The sequence below is a fragment of the Geotrypetes seraphini genome, chromosome 5, assembly GCF_902459505.1.
Source record: "Geotrypetes seraphini chromosome 5, aGeoSer1.1, whole genome shotgun sequence".
Taxonomy (NCBI): Eukaryota; Metazoa; Chordata; class Amphibia; order Gymnophiona; family Dermophiidae; genus Geotrypetes; species Geotrypetes seraphini.
In genome coordinates this window covers 39,466,189-39,489,496 of record NC_047088.1, presented here as the reverse complement: position 1 = coordinate 39,489,496, position 23,308 = coordinate 39,466,189, and the positions used below count along the sequence as shown (strand labels likewise).

The 23,308-nt window shown below is 42.7% G+C and overlaps 1 protein-coding gene across 1 annotated transcript in view; it reads left to right on the top strand.

Annotated features, from left to right (window-relative positions):
• The window catches only part of F9 (coagulation factor IX), a 39,729-nt gene extending 31,860 nt beyond the window's left edge, over positions 1-7,869 (top strand). The window contains exons 7-8 of the mRNA XM_033945620.1: positions 1,317-1,434; positions 6,930-7,869. Coding sequence (XP_033801511.1) covers positions 1,317-1,434; positions 6,930-7,480 — 669 coding nt within the window. The 3' untranslated portion in view covers positions 7,481-7,869. The remainder of the gene's footprint in view (positions 1-1,316; positions 1,435-6,929) is intronic.
• The last annotated feature ends 15,439 nt before the right edge of the window (positions 7,870-23,308 follow it).

Sequence of the window (23,308 nt, the reverse complement as noted above, 5' to 3'; positions counted from 1 at the left end):
TGTCAATCAAGCGCTAAGTGCCACTTATAGAATCATGCTTAGTGACACCTAGGTGTGCTTAGCTGTTGCTAGGTGTCCAAGAGATAGGTTCCAGCAGTGGTGTAGCAAGGGTGAGTGGCGCCTCACCGCTGCCCTCTTATCCGCCCCCCACCCCCACTCCTTCCCAAATCCCCTACCACATGTGTGCCTCCTTCCCTTCCCCCATACATTAATTTTCCTGGTGAGACCAATATCTCAAACTTGCTGCTTGTATCGTGTTGGGTCTCCCTCTGACGTCCCTTCCTAGGCATGGGAGCTGCTTGCGCTGGGAAAATTAGAGGTAAGAGGGAAGGGAAGGGATGTACATGTGTGGCGGGTGGGTCAGGAAGGAGTGGGGGGCAAAGAGGTGTCAGTGCCCCCATCAAGATGGCATCTGGGGCAGACAGCCTCTCCCCCCACACCACGCCACTGGGTGCCAGTATATTAGGCTAGGTTTTATCTAGCCTAATTTATTGGCACCTAACTCAGATGCTTAATGATGCCTACCACACCTATTCTCCACCCCTAATCACCCTTACTTTTCAGGCAGGTGTTATTTGGCATCAGAGGCACCTAATCTTAGGTATCGCTAGGCGCCTGCATATATCTGCACAAAACCTAAATTGACATTGATTTTTAACCCCTTAAAAATCAATTTAGTTCTGCCCAAATTTTAGGAGTCGCTAGGTGTCCGTGATTAGGCATTATTTATAGAATCAGACCCTCAGTCTTTGCTTACGTGTACACCCATTTGTGAAATAGGCACAATTTACAGAATAGCGCCTAGGTGGAGAATTTGGCATATGTGTGGTTTATGCTCTAAGGTGAAGTCAGGCCAGATTATCAGGCAGCTCAAATCTGAATTCCTTACCTAGGCACCTTTCAGCTAATCCTTATTACTGAGAGTTTTGTAAGATGCTAAAAACATCTCATTTTTTAATTATATTTATAGAATTTATTTCTGTTGATTCATATTTTAACCCTTTAAATTTCTGTAATTCACTCTAGACTTCTTAATCCACTTGGAACTGGTGAGGATATAGTGGAATATAAGAATATATAGAAATAGGTATATTAAATATGCATGTATGTCCCTACATGCAGTATGTTTCTATCTGGCCTGATTCTAAGCATTTACACACATAAAATTTTGCACTCACTTTAGAATTAGTTCTCTAGAGTCCTTCTGGATTTCCGCATGTCTGTGCTAGTTATGAAGATAGTGCTATGAGTTCTTGCTTGCAGTTCGACTTACCAGGTTGTGGGATACATCACTGAGCATATTTCTTTTTCTCCAGGCTTATTTAGTGAAAAAGGATGGAACTGGTTTCTGCGGTGGATCTATTATCAGTGAGACCTGGATAGTGACTGCTGGACATTGTTTGTTAAGCAACACTGAATTTAAGGTGGTGGTAGGTAAGTCAGTAAAGCAAGGTCTGAATACGTTATGTGATTTCATATGATGCCATGTTGTTCATAGTAACAGTAGATAAAGACCTGAATGGTCCATCCAGTCTTTCCAACCTGATTAAATAAAAAAAATATTTTTCTTCTTCTTAGCTATTTCTGGGCAAGAGTCTAAAGCTCTACCCAGTACTGTGCTTGGGTTCCAACTGCTGAAATCTCCGTCAAAGCTCACTCCAGCCCATCTACACCCTCCCAGTCATTGAAGCCCTCCTCAGCTCATCCTCCACCAAAAGGCCATATACAGACACAGACCGTGCAAGTCTGCCCAGTACAGGCCTTAGCTCTTCAATATTTACTATTAATTTCTGATTCTAGATCCTCTGTGTTCATCCCACGCTTCTTTGAACTCCGTCACCGTCTTCATCTCCACCACCTTTCTCGGGAGCGCATTCTAGGCATCCACCACCCTCTCCGTAAAGAAGAATTTCCTTACATTGCTCTTGAATTTACCACCCCTCAACCTCAAATTATGTCCTCTGGTTTTCCCATTTTCCTTTCTCTGGAAAAGATTTTGTTCTGCGTTAATACTTTTAAAGTATTTGAACATCTGAATCATATCTCACCTGTCCCTCCTTTCTTCAGGGGTATACAATACTCATTCAGCTAAAGCAGGAGCTGAAAAGTCACTTCTGGCTTTTAAATATTGGACCTTGCTCATCTGGGGCAATGGAATCAGAAGGAAGCATCATGAGATTAGTAGAAACAAACAACCCACAGTGGAGAAATTCAATAATGTTGGTGTGCAACTTTATTCAGTAATCACGGAAATCTGTGCGCTGGCTCGCACGCACGTGTTTCGACCAATGTGATCTTCCTCAGGAGCCTTATTACTAATGTACTATCTTTTGCATTTAGAGTACAGTATAAGACTGCAATGATTTGGCATGAAGTTTTGTATGGCACAATTCCAGAGTATTTTAAGAGCAAGATGACTATTTATCAGCCTAAAAGATTGTTGCGTTCTGAAAATTCTGCTTTGTTAAAGGTCAATGTTAATTCAAAATACAGTGATACCTTGGAATCCGAACTTAATTCATTCCAGAACCCTGTTCGAGTTCCAAATCGTTTGAGTTCCAACACAATTTTTCCCATTTAAAATAATAGAAACTGGATTAATCCGTTCCTGGGTCCCAGAAACTGAAATTTTAACAGTAAATACACTGGATTTTAAGGTAAAATATTAACAAATAATAATAATACAGTATGGTACTTTCCTCACTCCACTACACAAAGGCGAAAATCACATGAGATGCTTTCACTACAGCTTCCGACAATGAACTGAACGACGTATGGGTGGCCCGAGCGCTTGGGAAAAGTTTGCACAAACACAAACGAACAACGTGCAGGATGTTCAGATTCCAAAGCAGCATTCGGATTCCAGGGCAAATTGGCTTGAATTTTTAGTTCGGATTCCAAGTTGTTCAAGTACTGAGGCATTCTGATTCCAAGGTATCAAGTTTCAAGTTTATTATGCAATTTGATTAATCGCCTATTCTACATTCTAGGCGATATACAAACAATAATGAATAAATAAAAACTTGGGGTAATTATTACATAGACAAATAATATTACATAATTACAAAAACTTACAATCATGAAACACTAGGAAAACTATATTTAAAGGGTTACATTCTGTATCAAATTCTATATTTCAGGATTACAACAATAGGGAGGGAATAAAAGCACAAATAAGAAAATAAAAGGTTAAGAAGGAATGTAAAGTTATTTATTAACTAAAAACGTCATTGAAAAGGAAACTTTTAAGCTTAGTTCTTTTCTTCTCTTATATAGATAGGGAGATTATTCCAAGATTGTGGGGCGGTCACTGAAAAAATAGTAAGCCGTCTAGTGTTAATAACTTTCAATGAGGGAATAGCCAATAGATGTTGATCCTGAGATCTCAGTGTTCTTGTAGTTATATAAGGAATTAATACTCTGAAAATAAAAGCTGGGGTTTGAGACATATCTGTATCACTGTATGTTGAAACTTTTGCAATGACCTTTCTTTGTGCTGGGGTGAAATTATGGAATTGGCAGTTACGGCAGTTGAGGAAATGTGCTGATAGAGGAACTTTTAGAAAGCTCCTCAAAATGCAATTGTTTAATGCTTTTTTTTTTTTTTTAAATATATATGGAGGGGCATAATCAAAAAAAGCGTCTAAGTCCCCTTTTGGCCTAAGTCCCTAAACGTTCAACCCAGAAGCAGGGAAAGTGTCCATAACCAAAACAAACGTTCTTGTTTTGATTATGGCCTTCCTCTGCCTAAACGCCCAATCTCCACTACGTCTACAAGTACCTCCACAGCACGTCTACACTTTTTAGCCATAATGAAACAAAAACACGCCTAGGCCACAAACGTCCAACAGAAGGGCTTTTAGGCGAAGGAGGAGCCAGTCCTTCACCTAAAAGCTGGATTCTGTAACCGGTGCCTGTCAAAAACAACACCGGTTACAGAATTCCCCCCCCCCCCAACGATCCAGGCAGGAGGGTGCCCAAGCCCTCCTGCCATGTCAAGCCGCGACTACCCCCCCCCTCCCAACAACATCGGGGCAAGAGGGAGCTCAAACCCTCTTGCCCCCCTCCGACTCCCCAACAATATCGGGCCAGGAGGGAGCCCAAGCCCTCTTGCCCCGCCGTCTCCCCAACACACCTCTTTTCTCTCTGTGCGTTTAGAGGCAGGGGAAAGGCCTAAGTTGGTTTTAGATACATCTAAAAACCAGCTTTGGTTATGGGTACTTGGACGATCAGGCTTTTTGATCGTCCAAGTAGCCATTTAGGACACTTTTTAGACATTTTTTTTTATTATTATTACCCCCATAGGGTCTGACTTGTCCTGTTCGAGGAATTACTGTGAATTTAAATTTTGATGATTTGTTTCTCTTTTGTACTGTTTTTAGGTATTATGAATGTGGATATATTGTAAACCTAGGAACTAGACGGTATAGAAATTTTTAAAAAAAAATTTTTGTGTGGTCTGCCAAAAGCAAATGGGAAGCCTCATCAGAGTTTTGAAGATTCCGTATAGTCCTCTCTACACACACAAATGGTGTTTCTGATCGTGAGATTAGTCGTCACAGTATTATTTATTTATTTTATTTTAAAAATTTCTATACCGTCTATAACCAACACGGTTTTTCAAAATCTTACATACATAAGTTTTAAGACGCTATAGAAAATGAATAAACTTGAATAATCAGATCCTTGGAAAATCAGCAATCAGGAAAAATCAATGCCTAAAAAAAGGCTTTTACAAACAATTGTGTTTTAAGTAATTTCCTAAATGCAACTCTATTACCACATTTCCGTATCTGCCCCACAAGTGAGTTCCACAAGTTTACCCCCTGTACCACAAAAGGTCATTGCGCTGGTTTCTACAGGTTGTGGGTAGACATTCGCCTTTAGTAGCGCTGAATTAGAGAATGACACGGTGACAAAATTCATCACCGTTCCCGTCCCCGCGGATAACCGCGGGAAACCATCTTCATGTCATTCTTTAAGGAGAGAGGAAAGAATCAGAGTATAATTGGGCACAACCACTGACCCGCAAGCTTTGCTTTGAAGAATGCTGGTGTAGAAGGACTGAGATTGAAATAGAAACTAGAAAATGACATGGGATTATTTCCCGCGGTTATCTGCGGGGACGGGAACGGTGATGAATTTTGTCACCGTGTCATTCTCTACGCTGAATCTTCAGAGTGCAATGATCTTTCTGGTTGGTAATTGGCCATCTTACTCTTAAAGAGTTCAGGGATCGTACCGTATAGTAATGGATGACAAATCATCATCGTGCTTATGACCACCTATGGTTACGGCGGTAAAAGATTTTTCTTCCCTGTCTCCATTTGAAACAGCTTTATACAGTTTCTTTTCTCCTCTGATTTGATTACTCATTTCTCTCCAAATCAAAGTCTAATATCTTTGGCAGTCTGGGCTGCTGATGACTTAACATAAGAAACATACCCAAGAGAGAAAAACACACTGCAGTGAGGTTTTCTTCTATTATTTATTGGCCACTGTGGGAGACAGGATGCCTGTTCTGAAGGGTTTTTGATCTGGCCCAGCATGGCATATCTTATGTTCTTACAGTTTAGAAATATAACCTTGTGTCCATGCCTGGAATTATAGCAATCTCATGTTTTTGAATGTCAAAATAATAAGTCATGAGTTTTTGAAGGAAAAAAAGAACCAACCTTGTAACTTTTCATTTTTCATTTAAGCTTCTTTAAAAAGAAAATTCAACACTGAGTTTAGCTAAAGCTCATTTAATAAATTAATTTAAGAACATCAGTGGTTTTAGGATATAGTGAAATCAGATAATATCATCCTTTGAATATATTTAAGCCACTTACCAGTGATAGCCCTACCCTGGAGTTTGACCTTTGTATCATGCTCTGCAAATGTCCACACAGACAAAGGGGCAGCTCAGTACCTGCTGTTCTTCCCTTCCAACTGTGCTTAAGTCTCATAAAGGACTTCACAAATATGCAAAAATGTGATATAAATAAAATGTTTATAGCAGGTGCTTCAATAGGAGAACCCAGTAGAATGTGCCATAATTACCAGAGGCTACCTGTAGGGGGTGCAAGAGGATGTGGAGCCATGTATAGAAAGGCATTGTTGGATTTTGTATGCAAGTTGCTTGAATTTTTATTACTCTAGGACCTGGGATTTCAAATTGGTCATGGGAAGATATGTGCATAAAAGAAGTTTGTTTATCGCCCGCCCTTATCCAGGATGAGTTACCAAAACAATATGTATTTTTATGTGACTTGTATGCAAAGATATTCTAGGGTGGAGTGTGAGCAGAGTCACAACCTATCTGTAGGATTCTATATATGATGCTCAAATGTGGTTGGGTTAAAGAGATGTGTGCTCAAATTAATTGGTTATCGAGCTTTTAACCATCAATAATTGGGTGTCAACAACCAATTAGTGATGTTAATTGGCACTCATGCCAGCTCTGTGCACTATTCTATAAGGCACAGTGCCTAACGCTAATACAATTTATCCCAAAAGGGGGGGGGGGTGGCAATGGAGAGGGAGGCATAGGCGTGCCAGGTACATTCAAAAAAATCACACACCTAGTTATAGAATACTGGGTAAGTTCACCTAACTTGGAAGGTGTAAGTCTGGCACCCAAAGTTAGGTGCAGTAATTAGCATGCCCTTTATAGAATAGCATATTGTGCTGATTTTTTTTTTTTTTTTTCAAAACCCAGAAGAGCATAAATTGTGTCCATGGCTTCAACCTGGCCACGATTTCTGCTGGGTTTTTCCTAGTGTTTCATAACGACACACAGGCACTTTCATGTCCTTTTAAAAGAAGCCCTACATAAGGGCCTATTTGCCCTCTCAGCTTAAGTAACTTTTTTAACAAAATTACCTCTTTAACCTCTTATTAATTGCCCTTCCTGAGATTTTTAAGAGCAATGTATCTTCCAACAGGTGAACATAATACCGAGCAGAATGATGAAACAGAACAATATCTAGAAGTGGCAAGAATTGTCATGCATCCCAACTATAACGCGAGCAAAAAGAGGTACAACAACGACATCGCCCTCTTGGAGTTGAAGACGGCGATGAAGTTTAACAGCTACGTAACGCCCATTTGCATCGCTGACATGGGTTTCACCGAAAACCTGCTCAAAGGGACGAAGAATAGCGTCGTGAGCGGCTGGGGTGATGTCAGGTTCCAAGGAAGACCGGCCACGATTCTCCAGAAACTGAAGGTGCCATTCATTGAAAGGGCGACCTGCAAGAACTCCAGCCGATACTCTGTGTTTGTAAATATGTTTTGCGCCGGGTATGCGACCGAAACCAAAGATTCATGTCAAGGAGACAGTGGAGGTCCCCATGCCTCTGAGTTTCAGAGTACGTGGTTTCTCACAGGAATAACTAGCTGGGGAGAGCAGTGTGCCTTGAAAGATAAATATGGGATTTATACCAGAGTTTCAAAATTTTCTGACTGGATAAAGAATTCTGCACAGCTCACTTAATTGAGGCTAGATTTACGAAATGTTGCTACCATGTTACCGAACAATAACACATATTAATACGCATTATTTATCACAGGTCCCAATTTAGGGAATGGCAAAGTTTATAGTCACACTGTTAGTGTTGGCTAGCAAAGCGTTGCAATGCATTATTCAGGTTCAAAATGGAATAATTAAGAAACGGATCCACTTAACATTGCTCATATTTTTACACTTCCCCCCTCTGTATTCGCGAATTCTGTATCTAGGGATTCGCTTATTTACGGTTTTAGATCAAAAAATGCATTTTCATTTTTCAGGCTATTTTAAGCCCTGTAAGCCCCCTCCCCCCCCCCCCTTAAGCCTTACCTGGTGGTCTAGTGGGTTTTCGGGGCAGGAGCGATCTTCCCACGCTCCTGCCCTGTGCACATCGCTCACAGGAAATGGCTTGGCAGCCATTTCCTGTGAGCGAGCAGCACGGGGCAGGAGCGTGGGAAGATCGCTTCTGCCTGAAAACCCGCTAGACCAGTGGTTCCCAACCCTGTCCTGTAGGACCACCAGGCCAATTGAGTTTTCAGGTTAGCCCTAATGAATATGCATGAGAGAGTTTTGCATATAATGGGAAGTGAGAGGCATGCAAATCTGCTCAATGCATATTCATTAGGGTTAGCCTGAAAACCCGATTGGCCTTGTGGTCCTCCAGGACAGGGTTGGGAACCACTGCACTAGAACACCAGGTAAAGCTTAAGGGGGGCGGGCTTTCAGGGCTTAAAATAGCTGGGGGAAGCAGGGGTTAGGGGCGGAATCGGCGCAAACATCATTCGCGGGGTTTTTAATATTCGCAGGCCAGCTCTGCCCCGAACCCCCACGAATATGAAGGGGGAAGTGTATTCTTCTATTTTAACTGACAGTTGCTTAAAAATTGGAATTCTACCGCCCCCCCCCCCCCCCTCCCTCCCGAGCCTCTCTCGGCCAAGGCTTTCTTTTCTTCTGGTATCCATTTGTCTCTCGTATTGAAGTTTATACTTTCCCAATGTTGCTCTGTTCATTTCAAAAGGCAAAGTTGAATAAAATAAAGATCCAGAAAAAAAAGTGCATATTGGTTTGAAGATAAAATACCAGTGTTCAGAATTCTACAATAGGGTTATAGTAAAATGGATCTTTTTTGAAGAATAGTGTTGCAAACCATCCAAGCAACTAGGAGACTGTTGCTCGTTTTTTAACCTATTTTTAGTGGTGGTGGGCTGGGGCACAGATTTATTTCTTTTGCTCCTTTGTGCTGTCGCCTAAAGTTAGAAACAGCCACTTTGGATCTTTGGCACCCAGAATCAAGGCAGTTTGTGGTCAATAAGCCGTTCAGCCATGATTCTGGCTCCTCTTCTCGCCTCGGCTTCTCTCTTACTCCATTTCTACCTAACCTTGAAGATGCATCCTCTCAAGTGCTGCACCAAGTAGAGAGCTGTATGGGAGCGGGGCCGATGAATCCCACGGGAATCCCTCCTGGGGATGGAGGCACCTCGAGGGGCTCCAATGTGTTATCTCAGCAGCACACCTCCTTCCTGTCCTCCAGCCACACTTGCCCTTCCACAAAGCAGTGTGCAGCGCTCCCAGCACACTGCCCGCAACCAACCAGGAAGCCTTCCTTCCAATGTCAGAGCTGACAGAGGGAAAGCTTCTGGGTCAGCCACGTACAGCGTGCAGGAACCATGACCTACGACCCTGCCAAGAAACAATTGTGGCTAGAAGGCAGGAAGGAGGCAGCCCACCTTGATGGCTCTGGTACAGTCTCATGGGAGAGGGAGGCACAAAGTAATTGGGCCACAGAAGGGAGGGAGTGAGCAAGCAGGTTGAGTCAAGGAAGGGAAGGAAAAGGGGCATAAACTTTGGACAAAGGGAAGAGTGCATTAGGTCTACTTTCAACGTTTAGGGCCTTAGGCCAAAAAGGGGACTTAGACGTGTTTTTTTTATTATGCCCCTCCATGTTACACATGAATCAGCGTGTGAAGACATGCCTTTATTCAGGTACTAAAGCATTTTTCCCTGCCTGTCCCACTAGGTTCACAATCCATCTAGATTGGAAACAATTTTTATTAACATGAAAACACCAGCAGAACAAAGAAAACAACAAATAACAGAACATAATGAACAGAGGCAAAAATCTGCATAACAAAGTACAGCATTACAAAACATGTGTGAATTATATCCACCCATAAACCCCCGATCCCCCCCTTGTTCCCCCCATCCCGCAAGTCACACTCACCATCCCCCCCTTCCCGAAATGGAGAGGAATGCAAGGGCTTGAATAAGAAAAACCACAGACCAAATTCCCCCCAGGGTCTGGACTCTGATGACCCCAGGGCACCTAAATGAACAAGGCAACCCCTCCAAAAACAATCCCCCCAAACCTATTTCCCCCCCCCCCCCCCAGAGCAGAGAGATGCCGGGATCCAGAACCGGCCAGGAGAGCGCACCATTAAGCCAGAGTATTAAGAAGAAGGCTGCGTCCCCTAGGGGACAAGTAACGTAAATAGGGGTCCCAAAGAAGCAAAAAGATCCGACAACGTTTAAGGGAGCCCCCCACCTCCCGCGCCTCCCACAGAACTAATGCATGGAGATGAGCCCTCCAATGCCAAAAAAAACAGAGGATTGGATGAGGTCCATTGCTGCATAATACTTCTGCGAGCTAGGAGACACACCTTATGACACAGCCAACGAGCTTCCCTGGGCAAGGATCCAAGAGCCCCCGGTATATCCAGCACCACCTGATCAATGGTGCCCACCACAAATGTTTACAACCACTGCACCACACTCTCTCCTTTTACTTGGATGTGTCATCTTCCTTTTGATTGACCAACACAAATATTTCGCTTTCCAGTGACCTCTGCTACGAGGCAACAGGAGTTTCCTCAGATAGCAATACGACTTAAATATGATTTTCAATCAGTTCAAGCAAAGCCTTTTGATTCTTATAGTCACTTACCAATTGTGATATGAGCCATGCCGTGCACTTGACATGGATGCTTTGTAGTTTCTTTTGCTTGGTGAAAACATTGTATAAGGTGTCGTACTTCATTACTGAATTCTGCACAAAGCTGTGACAGGCTGCTCGTAGTTTATTGTGAATTAATGAATGAGTTGCTAAAACCTGCTGCTTGCAGGGTTGGAAGTGGAAGGTTCAAATCTCTCTAACTGTTACACTTAACGCAGTGTAACTTGTTTATATTGAGCTATCCTCGCTGGATACCACCGTGGGTGAATCTTTTTATAAAGATGGTTATTAAATTGCATGAATAAATAGAAATATCGAATAGGTTCTGTAATATACTGCAACAAAAGAAGTCCAATATAGGTTAAATGCAGTGCAAGGTTTGGTTATTGCATCGAAGCCTTGGTTATCTAGAATTACAAAACACCAAATCACACTAAGTTGATTAAGTTGCTACAAAGAAAACCACTTTGGTTCATTGATGGTTCGTTTTGACCTATGTATATTATGGGCCAGATTCAATGACACCCAAATATGAACACACACACAAAGTGCCCTTGCTATGCTATAAAGGTATTGTAGGATCAGTAGTCTTTATAGAAAAGCTTGGGGCACCTAATTCTGTATAAACTGATAGATTCCAAGAAAGACATAGTGGCTCGAGAAAAGGTTCAAAGAAGAGTGACCAAGATGGTAAATGGGATGGAACTCCTCTCGTATGAGGAAAGACTAAAAAGGTTAGGGCTCTTCTGCTTGGAAAAGAGACGGCTGAAGGGAGATATGATTGAAGTCTACAAAATCCTGAGTGGAGTAGAACGGGTACAAGTGGATTGATTTTTCGCTCTGTCAAAAATTAAAAAGACTAGGGGACTCTCAATGAAGTTACAGGGAAATACTTTTAAAACCAATAGGAGGAATTTTTTTTTTTTCGCCCAGAAAATAGTTAAGCTCTGGAACGTGTTGCCAGAGGATATGGTAAAAGCGGATAGCGTAGCTGGTTTTAAGAAAGGTTTGGACAAGTTCCTGGAGGAAAAGTCCATAGTCTGTTATTCAGAAAGACACAGGAGAAGCCACTACTTGCCCTGTATTGGTAGCATGGAATATTGCTACACCTTGGGTTTTGGCCAGGTACTAGTGACCTGGATTGGCCATCGTGAGAACGGGCTACTGGGCTTGATGGACCATTGGTCTGACCCAGTAAGGCTATTCTTATGTTCTTATGTTCCAAAGATGAGAACAGATCAACATATACTGTAACTATTGCAACATAAAAAATCTGGTCAGTGCTCAGCTGAGAATCAAAGATATATCAATTAATACAGAGGGAAAGACCACAGTGAGGAAAATTGACAACTGCCTTGTTTCTCTCACAATTTCAGGGTCCAAGTTCTCTTTCATTGGTCTGAAAACCTCCATAAAATTTGCTTTCAAAATGTTATCTAAATAAAAAAATAAACAATATAAACTTATCTTTTTTTCTCTGTGTGTGTGGTTTTTTTTCTTCTTTTTTCATTGTTGCTCACTCTAGAGCAGGGGTGTCAAACTCAATCACATAAGGGGCCGAAATCTAAAACATAGGCTAAGTCACAGGCCAAATTTTTATTAAGATACTTAGGGGTCCTTTTATTAAGGTACGCTAACCGACTCACACCCGAGAACCATTTTTTATATTTTTATTAATTTTATTTTTTTGAATGCTACATTGAATCTTTCTTAATAAAGATTAGTTTTACACCTTGTACATCTTATCTGCAGTTTTTTCTTTTGTTTTGGTCTTTTGACTTTTAGCTGCAGTTACCTTGGATATCACTTTTTTGTTTTTGCCCTGCTTGTATTAGATACCACGCAATTTGTGTCCATTCGTTTAGGACCCCTGATGAAGGCTGAAAATTTGCTGAAACATGGACCGTGTAGGGTCCGAGTCCCACTGATGTGAGCTTGTACTATCAGCGACACTTTTGTACCTAAATAAATCCTGAGGTTGCTTCATTTTATTTTAATATGACTATGCATGCCTAACAGCTTAAAATGGCGTACTGTGGAACATGCTCAGGTGTCCTATAGTAAATGCTGATTTAGCATATGCAAATCCGCAAAAGTCTGTTGCGTGTCTTGGAAGTGAAGCCTCAGAGATTTTGACAATAGTAACCTTAAGGACTGGAAGATCCAAAGGACACTGTCTTAGGTTCTGTAAATGTTGAGATTACTTTAAGAAGTATCTGGAAAGCAGTCACATGAAATGGAGCTTCTTTAAAATGAACTTTGTCTCAATTGTGTAGATTTTCATAATATCTAAGTTGCCTGATCCATTTTTTTTTTTTTTAGTGAAATGGGCATGCAGCTCCCTAATGTAGAATCACAGCCATTGCTTAATCAGTTATGACATTTAGAAACTCTATAATTGTTTTGGATGTCTGAAAAATGAGCATTAAGACATCCATATTGATTTTATAAAGCCAAGATATGGACCTCTAAAACTGCAGTACATCCATATGGGGGCATGAGCTGGGCATGTTTTGGACTGGACTAGGGAGGGGCCAAAATATGGACCTCCAAGTCCAATTTCAAAAGAGGAAGGGACGTCCATGTCTACAAAGATGGATGCTGTTATTTAGGTTTGGTACTTGGCATATCCAGGTTAAGGCAAGGTCCACTGGAGGGATTAAGGCACATCACCTCCTCAGTGATTGCTTCTCCAAATGTGAAACTGGAAAGAAGCACAAGGATTTCTGACAGCTTCGGGAACTATGGGCATTCTTAACAGACCTTCATGCAGATCTGATGTGGGTTGTTTTCAATTGTGAGCCTTCCAAGGACAGAACAATATCTATAGTACCTGAATGTGTAAGAAAATTGCAAGCCGAAAGCAATTGGAATGGTGTACATTCACATACAGTAGATATTTTCTGTCCCTAGAGGGCTCACTATTAAAAAAAACCAAAAAGCTCAAACAGCTGCAGTGAGATTTGAACCTGGGTCCCAAGGTACTACTCAAGCCACTGCTCCATTGATTAGGCCTACTCCTTTGCTAGGTCTAAGTGGCTATTTTATAAACATGGACATTTCCTATGTTGACACAGCCTTCCATGTCCCTTATTTTTCACCATTCATAATTTGGACATTTCAGTTAGAAATATTGGATGTTTGTACTAGCCATCTTCAACACGAGGATTTTCATTTCTCATGTATTTTAGAATAGAATGTAGGCTGGTAGATTCTGTTCTACGACACATGAGAAATGAACGCCCATATTCGACGCAAAGACTTGACATCTATCTTCCCCGAGTTGAACATAATTTCTAAAACGCTGTTTCACATGTGAAAGATAACTTATGGCAGTGCTTATCAATCTTTTTGTGACTGTGATCCCATGATTGTAGCCAGACAAAATTAAGTGACCCCTGGAGGTGCAGAATAATGATGCATCTATGGAAAGCCTACCTAGGTTGCGGCCTCAAATGTGGAGCTTGTGACCCTATTTGGGGTCTGTCTGAGAAGCTCTGGCTTATGGATGCACTCTCAATTAGAAGTCTTTGAGACTTCGTTATGATCTTCAAATTCCAGGTTGTTAAATTGTCCAAAACTTTAGAAATATTTGAGAGATGCCTTGCTGCACCCTTGATTCTTTTACAGTATCAAATATTTATTATACGCCTCTTGGATTTAGGAAAATTAATTCTGAAGTGGGAGGTATAGATTTGATTGCCTCTGTTGATGGTTTAGAAGTGTCTGCTTTTCTAGAATCCTCTCAGGCTGTTGTTCCAATGGGTTCATAGACAACCCCGCGAAAGACAAAGGCGCGCGCCGACAACTGAGCGCAAGACGGAGGTGCGCGCAGAAGAAAATTAGTTTTTAGGGGCTCCAACGGGGGGTTGTGTTGGGGAGCCCCCCCAGTTTACCTAATAGAGATGGCGCCGGCGTTGTGGGGGGTTTGGGGGGTTGCAACCCTCCACATTTTACTGTAAACTTAACTTTTTCCCTAAAAACAGGGAAAAAGTAAAGTTTTCAGTAAAATGTGGGGGGTTACAACCCCCCAAACCCCCCACAACGCGGCGCGATCACTATTAAGTAAAGTGGGGGGGTTCCCCCCCACGCCCCCCCCGTCGTAGCCCTAAAAACAGTAATTTTCTGTGGCGTGCGCCTCCGCACTGCGCTCAATTGTCTGCGCGCGCCTTTGTCCCAGCGCGCTTTTGACCTGACACGTTCCAATGTGTGTCACTTTGCTAGTCTGCTCATCAATTTGGGACATCAGCAGTTACAAAAGAGAAAATCTGTAGGGTGACCACATGATCATCTCTGCACACTTTTACTAATCACTATTGTAGTGACCAACCATCCTTTTTGAACGGTGACTTTGTTTAGTCAGTTTAGAAAAATGTGTCTAGTTAATGCCTCAACAAACCTCCAACTCTATTGTACTTGGGGTGCAGGGCCATTTGAGTAGTTAAAACATTCCTGTTGCATCTCCATTACTGTGGCTGTTTCAATTTATGCTGTCTTGGAAGAAAACAACCCCCTCCCCCTATGAGCGCCGGGAGCGCAGAGTATTCAGCGCACCGGCCTGCGCTACAAACCGCTATTACAGTTTTGTAAAATGGGGGGGGAGGGGTTTGTTTGCTAATGTACTGGGGGGTTATAATTACAGTAGCAGTAGTGCGGGAACAATCACGCATCCTAAGAAAGCTATTCCTGGAGAAGCTAATTCCAACCAATGCCATCCTGATGATGTCATCCGTTAGGGCTCCTTTTACGAAGGGGCGCTAGCATTTTTAGCGCATGCTAGCTGAAAAACTACTGCCCGCTTAAAAGGAGGCATTTTAGCGCACACTAAGCACGCGCTGAAACCGCCAGCGCACCTTTGTGAGCCCTTAGTGTAGTTGTTTGATCCTGCTGTCCATGGAGAACACCCATTACAGGTACTATTCCCATAAATAAGAGACTCCAGGAGGTGTTCTACTCTAGTCAATGAATCACTAAAGCACTGAACAAATATAAAACGTGTATGATACAGATTAAAATACACTTAAATTGTTTTATTTAGCAATATCTTCAGACAAATATAGAATTCAAACTTTTGTACAAGTATGCTTTTATAGTGCAGTCAATTTTCATGGAATATCTTTACAACAGAAACATGTTTCATAGTACCTGCATAATGATATCTACTAGGCCCGGCAAGTAAATTCTAAATTATTTTGACTGAGAGACAATTAGTCGACATTCGCTGTGCAAAGTTTCAATGTGAAAAAAATTGCAGAATCAGTTGCATCTTTATCAACAATTAAATAAAAAGCTTTCCCCCCTCCCCCAATTCCTAAGGATATATTAAGCAGGAACACATCGGTATGTGCCTTACTTAGGGCACATCCCACGACTTCCTATGTGCTTTCTATAAATAGGTGAATTCTTTTATACAATAGTTAATGCTGTTGAATTTAAAACATACTGTACACTGTTATGGTTAAATCCTCTGCCCATGCTTCTTTAAACTGAATATTTTAGTTCAAGTTCGGTGGTAAATTACCTTGTATTGCAAGAAAACAAAGGGCTAGATTCACTTAGGGCACGGATCGGATCCCATCCATGAGGGATCCAATCCGTGTCCAGGGGGAAGGGGGGGGCTGATTCACAAATCACCCTCATGCAAACGAGGGCGATCGGAATCACGCCCCCAACTGACTTCCCGGATCGCTCTGTAGCGATCCCGAGGCATGCGCAGACCATCTGTAGATGGTCTGCGTATGCATTGAAGAGCAGCAACTTTTTGTGTGTGTGTTTTTTTTAAACTTTTACCTAGCCCAGCCAGCCCGTGGTTTTAACCCGCTTTAAACCCGTGGGTTAAAATCACGGGCTCGCACTGCGGGGAAAGGTCAAGGCAACGCATGGGGCAGGGAGCAGGAGAGTCAGGGGCAGGGAGCTGCGCAGGAGATTCGGGGCAGAGCAGGGCAGCAGGAGAAACAGGCAGAGAGTTGGGGCAAGGAGCAGGAGAGGAGTTTCGGGGTAGAGCAGGGCGGCGAGAGAAAAAGGCAGAGAGTCAGGGCAGAGAGAGCAGGAGAGTCGGGGGCAGACAGCTGGAAAGTCGGGGTAGACAGCAGGCAGAGAGCAGAAGATGGCAGTCGGAAAGCAGTGAACGACTGGCACCCAGCAGTCGCTTGGTTGTGATTGGCCAGCCCAGTCGGTGTTGCAGGGTTTTTATTAGTGAATCGCTGCCTGCCATCATTTGAATGCTGTTCCCCCTCATTTGCATGCGCGGATCAGAGGATGATCGGGGCAGAGGATAGTGAATCGTGTCGGAGGGGAATCGGGTCGCAAACCGATCGGTACACGATCGGTTTGCTTAGTGAATCTAGCCCAAAGTCTGTTCTGCAGCTTCCTTGGAACGTGCTATGTAACAGGAAAAAGGTCACCAATGCCCATTGCTTTACTGAAAAGCTGTGCACAAGACTTTTGTAGCTCAGGTACACAGACCAAAAAATAAATAAATAAATTCCCCTTTTATACTAGTACGAAGAATGAGTGTGTACAATATATTTGTGCATTCGGTATGTGTCAGAAGCCAAAGAGATGCCTCGACATGGTTTAAGATGGATGCAGACCCAACTCCACATGTCGTGTGATAAGGAAACTTCCGGCAAACATGCAGGGATGTCAAGAACAGATAAAAAGTTTTAATATAAAATTTACCATGAATCTCAGGTGACATGTTCGTATACTAACAGTCCGTCTTTCGGGGGGGGGGGGGGGGGGGGGGGAATAAAAAAGAATGAAAAAAAATCTCTAGTGGGGCCTGTTTACTAACTTGCACTAAGACTTTGTAGCTACCTCTTGTTTACAGCCAATCCTCTGCAGTAACAGGACGTGCCAAGCACCATGAGGAAGCCAGTTGTTGCACCAGGCCATACAGCTGCTGTAAGTTAATGTACCTATAATGTTCTATAAGTTATGTACAAGTGAGCCCTGCTCGTGCTTTATAGAAGATCTGCTATAAACCCACTTGCTCCTAAATACTGAGTAGAAACTTATACTATGTAGAAACTTATAAATATTTCACCTATTTCTTAATATTCACACATCTACTTTTGAAACACAGGAGCAACCCAGCAGGGAGGAAAAGCCTCAGACTTTCAATGAAAGCGTACCGGAGAAGTTCTCCGAGCTCTCTGGCTCAGTCGCTGGCAACAGTGCTCCTAATAATCTTTAAATAGTATCAAACAGTCTTTAAATAGTGTCAAAGAATATCTTCAGTTAACCATAGCTTTATAACTCTCCCCACCTTTTTTTAACTAAAGTGCAATAGTAGTTATTAGCGCAGGGAGCTGTGCTGAATACTCCGCGCTGCTCCCGACGCTCATAGGAACTCTAGAGTATTGGGAGCAGTGCAGAGCATTCAGCGTGGCTCCCTGCAGTAATAACCACTGTCGCGCTTTAGTAAAAGGGAGGGAAAGTGTCCAAATCATTTTCTTATTTTTATACTTTTTTTTTCTGTTGCGCTGACTGTCTTTGAAGTGTCAAATTTTTCAAAATTTTACTCAGGCCACCATATCATCAATAGGCGTTCATTTTCAATCTATATCTTCTATAGGGAAAAAAAAACCTTTCATCTATTTCAAAACACGGTTATATTTGCGGAAAGAGTTGTACCGCAAAGCTGCCCACTCGATTTTTATTTAACTGGATTCCACTCTCCGACGCTGACAGCGTTTTACGGCTCTTACCACCCCTGCATCAGGAAAATTACAGTTTCAAAATAATGAAAGTGGTCTCCGGCTCCCTTAGGGCCTCTTTTATGAAGCCGTTTAGCGCGGGCCGCTGCGGTAACGGCCCCGAAGCCCACAGAGATTTATAGAGCTTCGGGGCTGTTGTTGCGCGACTTTGTAAAACAGGCCTCTAGTATCGAATAATCCGGCCCTGAATGAATAAATCTTCAAGTGCCAGCCAGGGTGCCATGGAACTCGGAGAACTTCTCCAGTACGTTTCCGTTGAAAGTCTGAGGCTTTTCCTTCCTGCTGGGTTGTTCTTGTGTTTCCAAAGTAGGTGTGTGAATATTAAGAAATAGGTGAAATATTTATATATTTCTACATAGTAGGTACTGCTCAGTATTTAGGAGCAAGGGGGTTTGCTATCCCTATTACATGTAGTGTTTTACTTAAGATCTGTACAAATTTCATGAACAGCGCTTAGGCAGAATTTTGGCATTTATATGCATATGTGCACATATATGCTAATATTCTAACCATTTAAGCATGTAATCATCACATAACGGTGTCAGGTCAAAACCGCGGAAGACAAAGGCGCGCGCCAACAACTGAGCACAGCGCGGAGGCGCGCGCCAAAGAAAATAACTGTTTTTAGGGGCTCTGACGGGGGGGTGTGGGGGGTAACCCCCCCACTTTACTTAATAAAGATTGCGGCGGCGTTGTGGGTGGTTTGGGGGGTTGTAACCCCCCACATTCTACTGAAAACCTCACTTTTTCCCTAAAAACAGGGAAAAAGTTAAGTTTACAGTATAATGAGCGGGGTTACAACCCCCCAAACCACCCACAACGCCGCCGCAATCTGTATTAAGTAAAGTGGGTAGGCTCCCCAACAAAAACCCCCGTCGGAGCCCCTAAAAACTGTCATTTTCTTCGGCGCACGCCTCCGTCTTGCGCTCAGTTGTCGGCGCGCGCCTTTGTCTTCCGCGGTTTTGTCTATGAACCTCACATAACAGCTAGTGCCTATAATACAGAATTACCCCTAACTGCTAACGTACATTAAAACATGTTTTAAATACCTAACACAGCTTAGTAAATAAGCTTCTGAATATTATGCAACAGCTTTATCATGTATCATTGGGATGCTTAGTGCATAAAATCAGAGTGAGGTCCAACATTCTCCTTTAGCCCACCATATGAAAACATTCGGGGGCTCCTTTTAACAAAGGTGCGCTAGCGTTTTTAGCGCACGCACCGGATTAGCGCGTGCTACCCATAAAACTACCGCCTGCTCAAGAGGAGGCGGTAGCGGCTAGCGCGCGGGGCATTTTAGCGTGCACTATTCCGCGTGTTAAGGCCCTAACGCACCTTTGTAAAAGGAGCCCCCAAATCTGATGGATGGGCATGAAAAGAAGATGAATAGGGGAAAAAAAAGGGGGTGGCAGACCATAAAAATCCGACCAAAATGCAGAGAGTGGAAAAGCCACAAACTACCAGGATAAGAGCAGGAGCCCAAAATAAGATCACTTTATTAAAAATACTATATAAAAAAAAAAAATAAGGCAGCAAAATCTAGATGAATGGATCTACTAAGTAACCGACACGGTCCGTGTTTCAGCAGCCTGTGCCTTCCCTCAGGAGTCCGTTTATCCCGTGCTGCATCATTTAAATTTGTGCCAACTGGGTAAAAGCCAGCTTGATGCGCACAATAGCGCGTCAATCTCCTGCGACGATGCTGAAAGGAAGTTGCACATGCGATGCTAACTCGGTTTCTAGAAGCAAATAGCAGCACCGGCTTAAAAACTCCAGCTAGTACATGTAGTAGCAAGGACATCAAACTAAAGACAACAGAAGGTCATATATTCTTTTTAAAATTTCACACAGACAATCTCAAAAGTACAGAAAAGTAGCATCTTCTTACCAGAATATCTTTAGTGCAATGTGACCAATGGAATTCCAGCTATGGCACATATTACACAACTACAAAGCGATGCGTGTAAACGTCAGTTCCTACTGGAGACTGTACAAGCATTTTTTTAGCCTAGGAATACCACCCAGGCTCAAGTCATTCCAGATGTCAATGAAGTGTGAAGCAAAGTGCAAAAGACAATAGACCCCAATGTGTTATTGCAATGTGTTTCAGTGCCTACTTCAGTGCTTATTCTAAGTCTGTACTGTATATAATAATAATAATAACAGTTTATATACCGCAGGACCGTGAAGTTCTATGCGGTTTACAATGATTAGAAATGTTTCAGATTGAGTGAATAAACAAAGTTACAGATTGAATGAATAAACCAGGGGTGTCCAATGTCGGTCCTCGAGGGCCGCAGTCCAGTCGGGTTTTCAGGATTTCCCCAATGAATATGCATTGAAAGCAGTGCATGCAAATAGATCTCATGCATATTCATTGGGGAAATCCTGAAAACCCGACTGGACTGCGGCCCTCGAGGACTGACATTGGACACCCCTGGAATAAACAAAGTACAGATTTAGCGACAGGTGGTTCTTGCGCTCGGTTGTTAAGGACTAAGATTGAATAGGGACATTTGGGCACCACTAGGACTACCGACCTTAGATGACTCAAAATCCTGTGAATGACTTGACCTAGCAAGTATATCATACTTTATATTCGCAGCATCTGAAATGACCCCCTGAAAATCAATCTCCAAATCTGTACAATATGAAGTGTCAATATGAAGAATCAAATCAGGAATCAATCTGATCAGGCCAGTTCTAATTTGACAAGAACAGAACAGCATGTAAGAAGAAGAGGGACTAATTTTATAACAGCGCATCTATATGAAAAGTCCAGGAAAGGAACCACATGCCTTTATAACAGTGTGTCGCACACTTTTTTAAGCTGCTGGCATACTAATTTGGGGGCTGCGGCTGGAGGGCGCACGGAAACGTCGATGTCCGCACATGTGCGGATGTCCTCCAGCCATGACCCTGAGCCTCTTATTAGCGCTGGTGGGGGTACTGCAGAAGGAGAGGTGAGGAGAAGGAGCAGAGGTGCCAGCGAGAAGGAGAGGCACAGATGTCCTGTAAGCAGAAGCATGTCCTGTAAGCAGTCAGCTGATGCCAGCGTCTCTCCGCTGGCATCTTGGGGCACACCTCCAGGGCACACAATTTGCAATACACTGCTTTATAAAATAGCAACATTTGTACACTACTGGTGGACTCACAATGATGACCAGTAGTGCACAAATTCTTTCTTACAAATTAACAAGTGTTCTGAAGAAGGGCTATGGCTCACTGGTTGAGCTGCTGCCTCGGCTCCCAGAGATTGTGAGTAGAGAATGACACGGTGACAAAATTCATCACCGTTCCCGTCCCCACGGATAACCGCGGGAAATAATCCCATGTCATTTTCTAGTGTCTATTTCAACCTCAGTCCTTCTACACCAGCATTCTTCAAAGCAAAGCTTGCGGGTCAATGGTTGTGGCCATTCATACTCTGATTCTTCCCTCTCTCCTTAAAGAATGACATGAAGATGGTTTCCCGCGGTTACCAGGCGTAAAGTTGGCACCCGGAGCAGTCCACTCCCTGTCCCCCACCTTACTACGCCGCTGGAACTGGCATAAGTCAGTTGTGTCTACATAGGTGCATGTAAATGCAGTTGCTATTCTATAACAAAGTGCTTGCGTACTTTCCCTTATAGAACGGTCACTTAGGATTAAATTATATATATTGCACCTACAGAATAAGCGCTGAAAAAAAACTACCTAAGTGCTATTCTATAACCTGCGCCTAAAGTTAGGTTCGGTTTATAGAGAAGTGCTTAGGCCTGGGAGCCATGCCTAACTTTAAGTGCCCCCATTTACACCAGTGGAAGTGTACTTAAAGATAGGTGCAGATGCCCCTTATTCTTCAATTATGTGTACAGGCAGTCCCCGAGTTACAGACACCCGACTTAAGTACGACTCGTACTTAAGAACACACTTGCGGCTTCATTTGATTTCACTGAGCGGTATTTCCAGTGGCACAAACTCCTACACTTCTCCTGTAGCAGATTCAGGAATGACGCATGGCCACATTAAGAACAGTGTGTGGTTGTGCCTGCTGTACCTTAGAGGGAACGCTGGACGGTCGGATCTTTTGTCAGCTGGGAGTAGAGGTAAGCAGCAAGAATCTTAAAACCTACAAGTTCCAAGTTACATACAAATCCGACTTAAGAACAGCTTTAAAATCATAGCTCGTTCTTAACCCGGGGACTGCCTGTATAGCTTTCAGCCCATGGCCCTCCTATTTCCATGCCTCCTTTTTGGCGCAGTATGTAAATTTTAGGCACAGATCCCACACCTAAATTTACGTGCATAAATGCAAGTTAAATGCAATTAATGTTGATAATTTCTTGTTAAAAAGACAATTATCAGCACTAATTGGCTCGTTATTCAGTTCAGCTGCATGCACAACTCAAAGCGCCATTTTTAAGTACCTTCTTACTTCTCATTTATAATCTTAATGTATATTTTCTTCAAACCGCTTAGAACCTAACGGATGTAGCGGTATATAAGAAATAAATTACATTACATTATAGAATTCGGGTGATAGTGCAAACCAACCCTATGCCATTTATGAGCACCCTTGGTGCAAAAGTTGAATTTTCCACTACGTTCATGTGAGCTGGGCAGTAGTTTGTTTTGTTACTGTGTTTTGTTGGGGTTTTTTTGTTTTCTTTTTCCAGGAAAACATTTGTTGGAAAACAATTCACATAGATTTGAAAATTCATTTCTAGATCGTACATTACTTTTCCTCCTATGCCCTATCCTCACCTCAAAGAATCAGTTTCCCACACTCTGGCTAAAAGTGCGTTTGCTACAGAAGCCCACAGGTACTTTTAGCCAGGTGATGGAGGACTCTTCTGAGGCTGGCCAATTTGGTTTGGGGAAATAAGATCGTGTAGTTGATATACAGTGCTGCCTTTCTGTGGTACAACCAAAGTGGTTAAACAAAGGAGCAGAGAAGACCAGACCTTCCAACCGAAGCGTTTAATGTCATCAATAGGAAGTGGAACAAGAAAACGGACCCGACACGGACCATGTTTCGGCTACAAAGCCTGCATCAGGAATCCTCAGGTTGTCCACTCAACAATTAACCAATAAAAATAAGCTAATGTGGCAATCTAATTCTATGAAAACTCATGTCCAAGGGCATCTGAGAGCCCA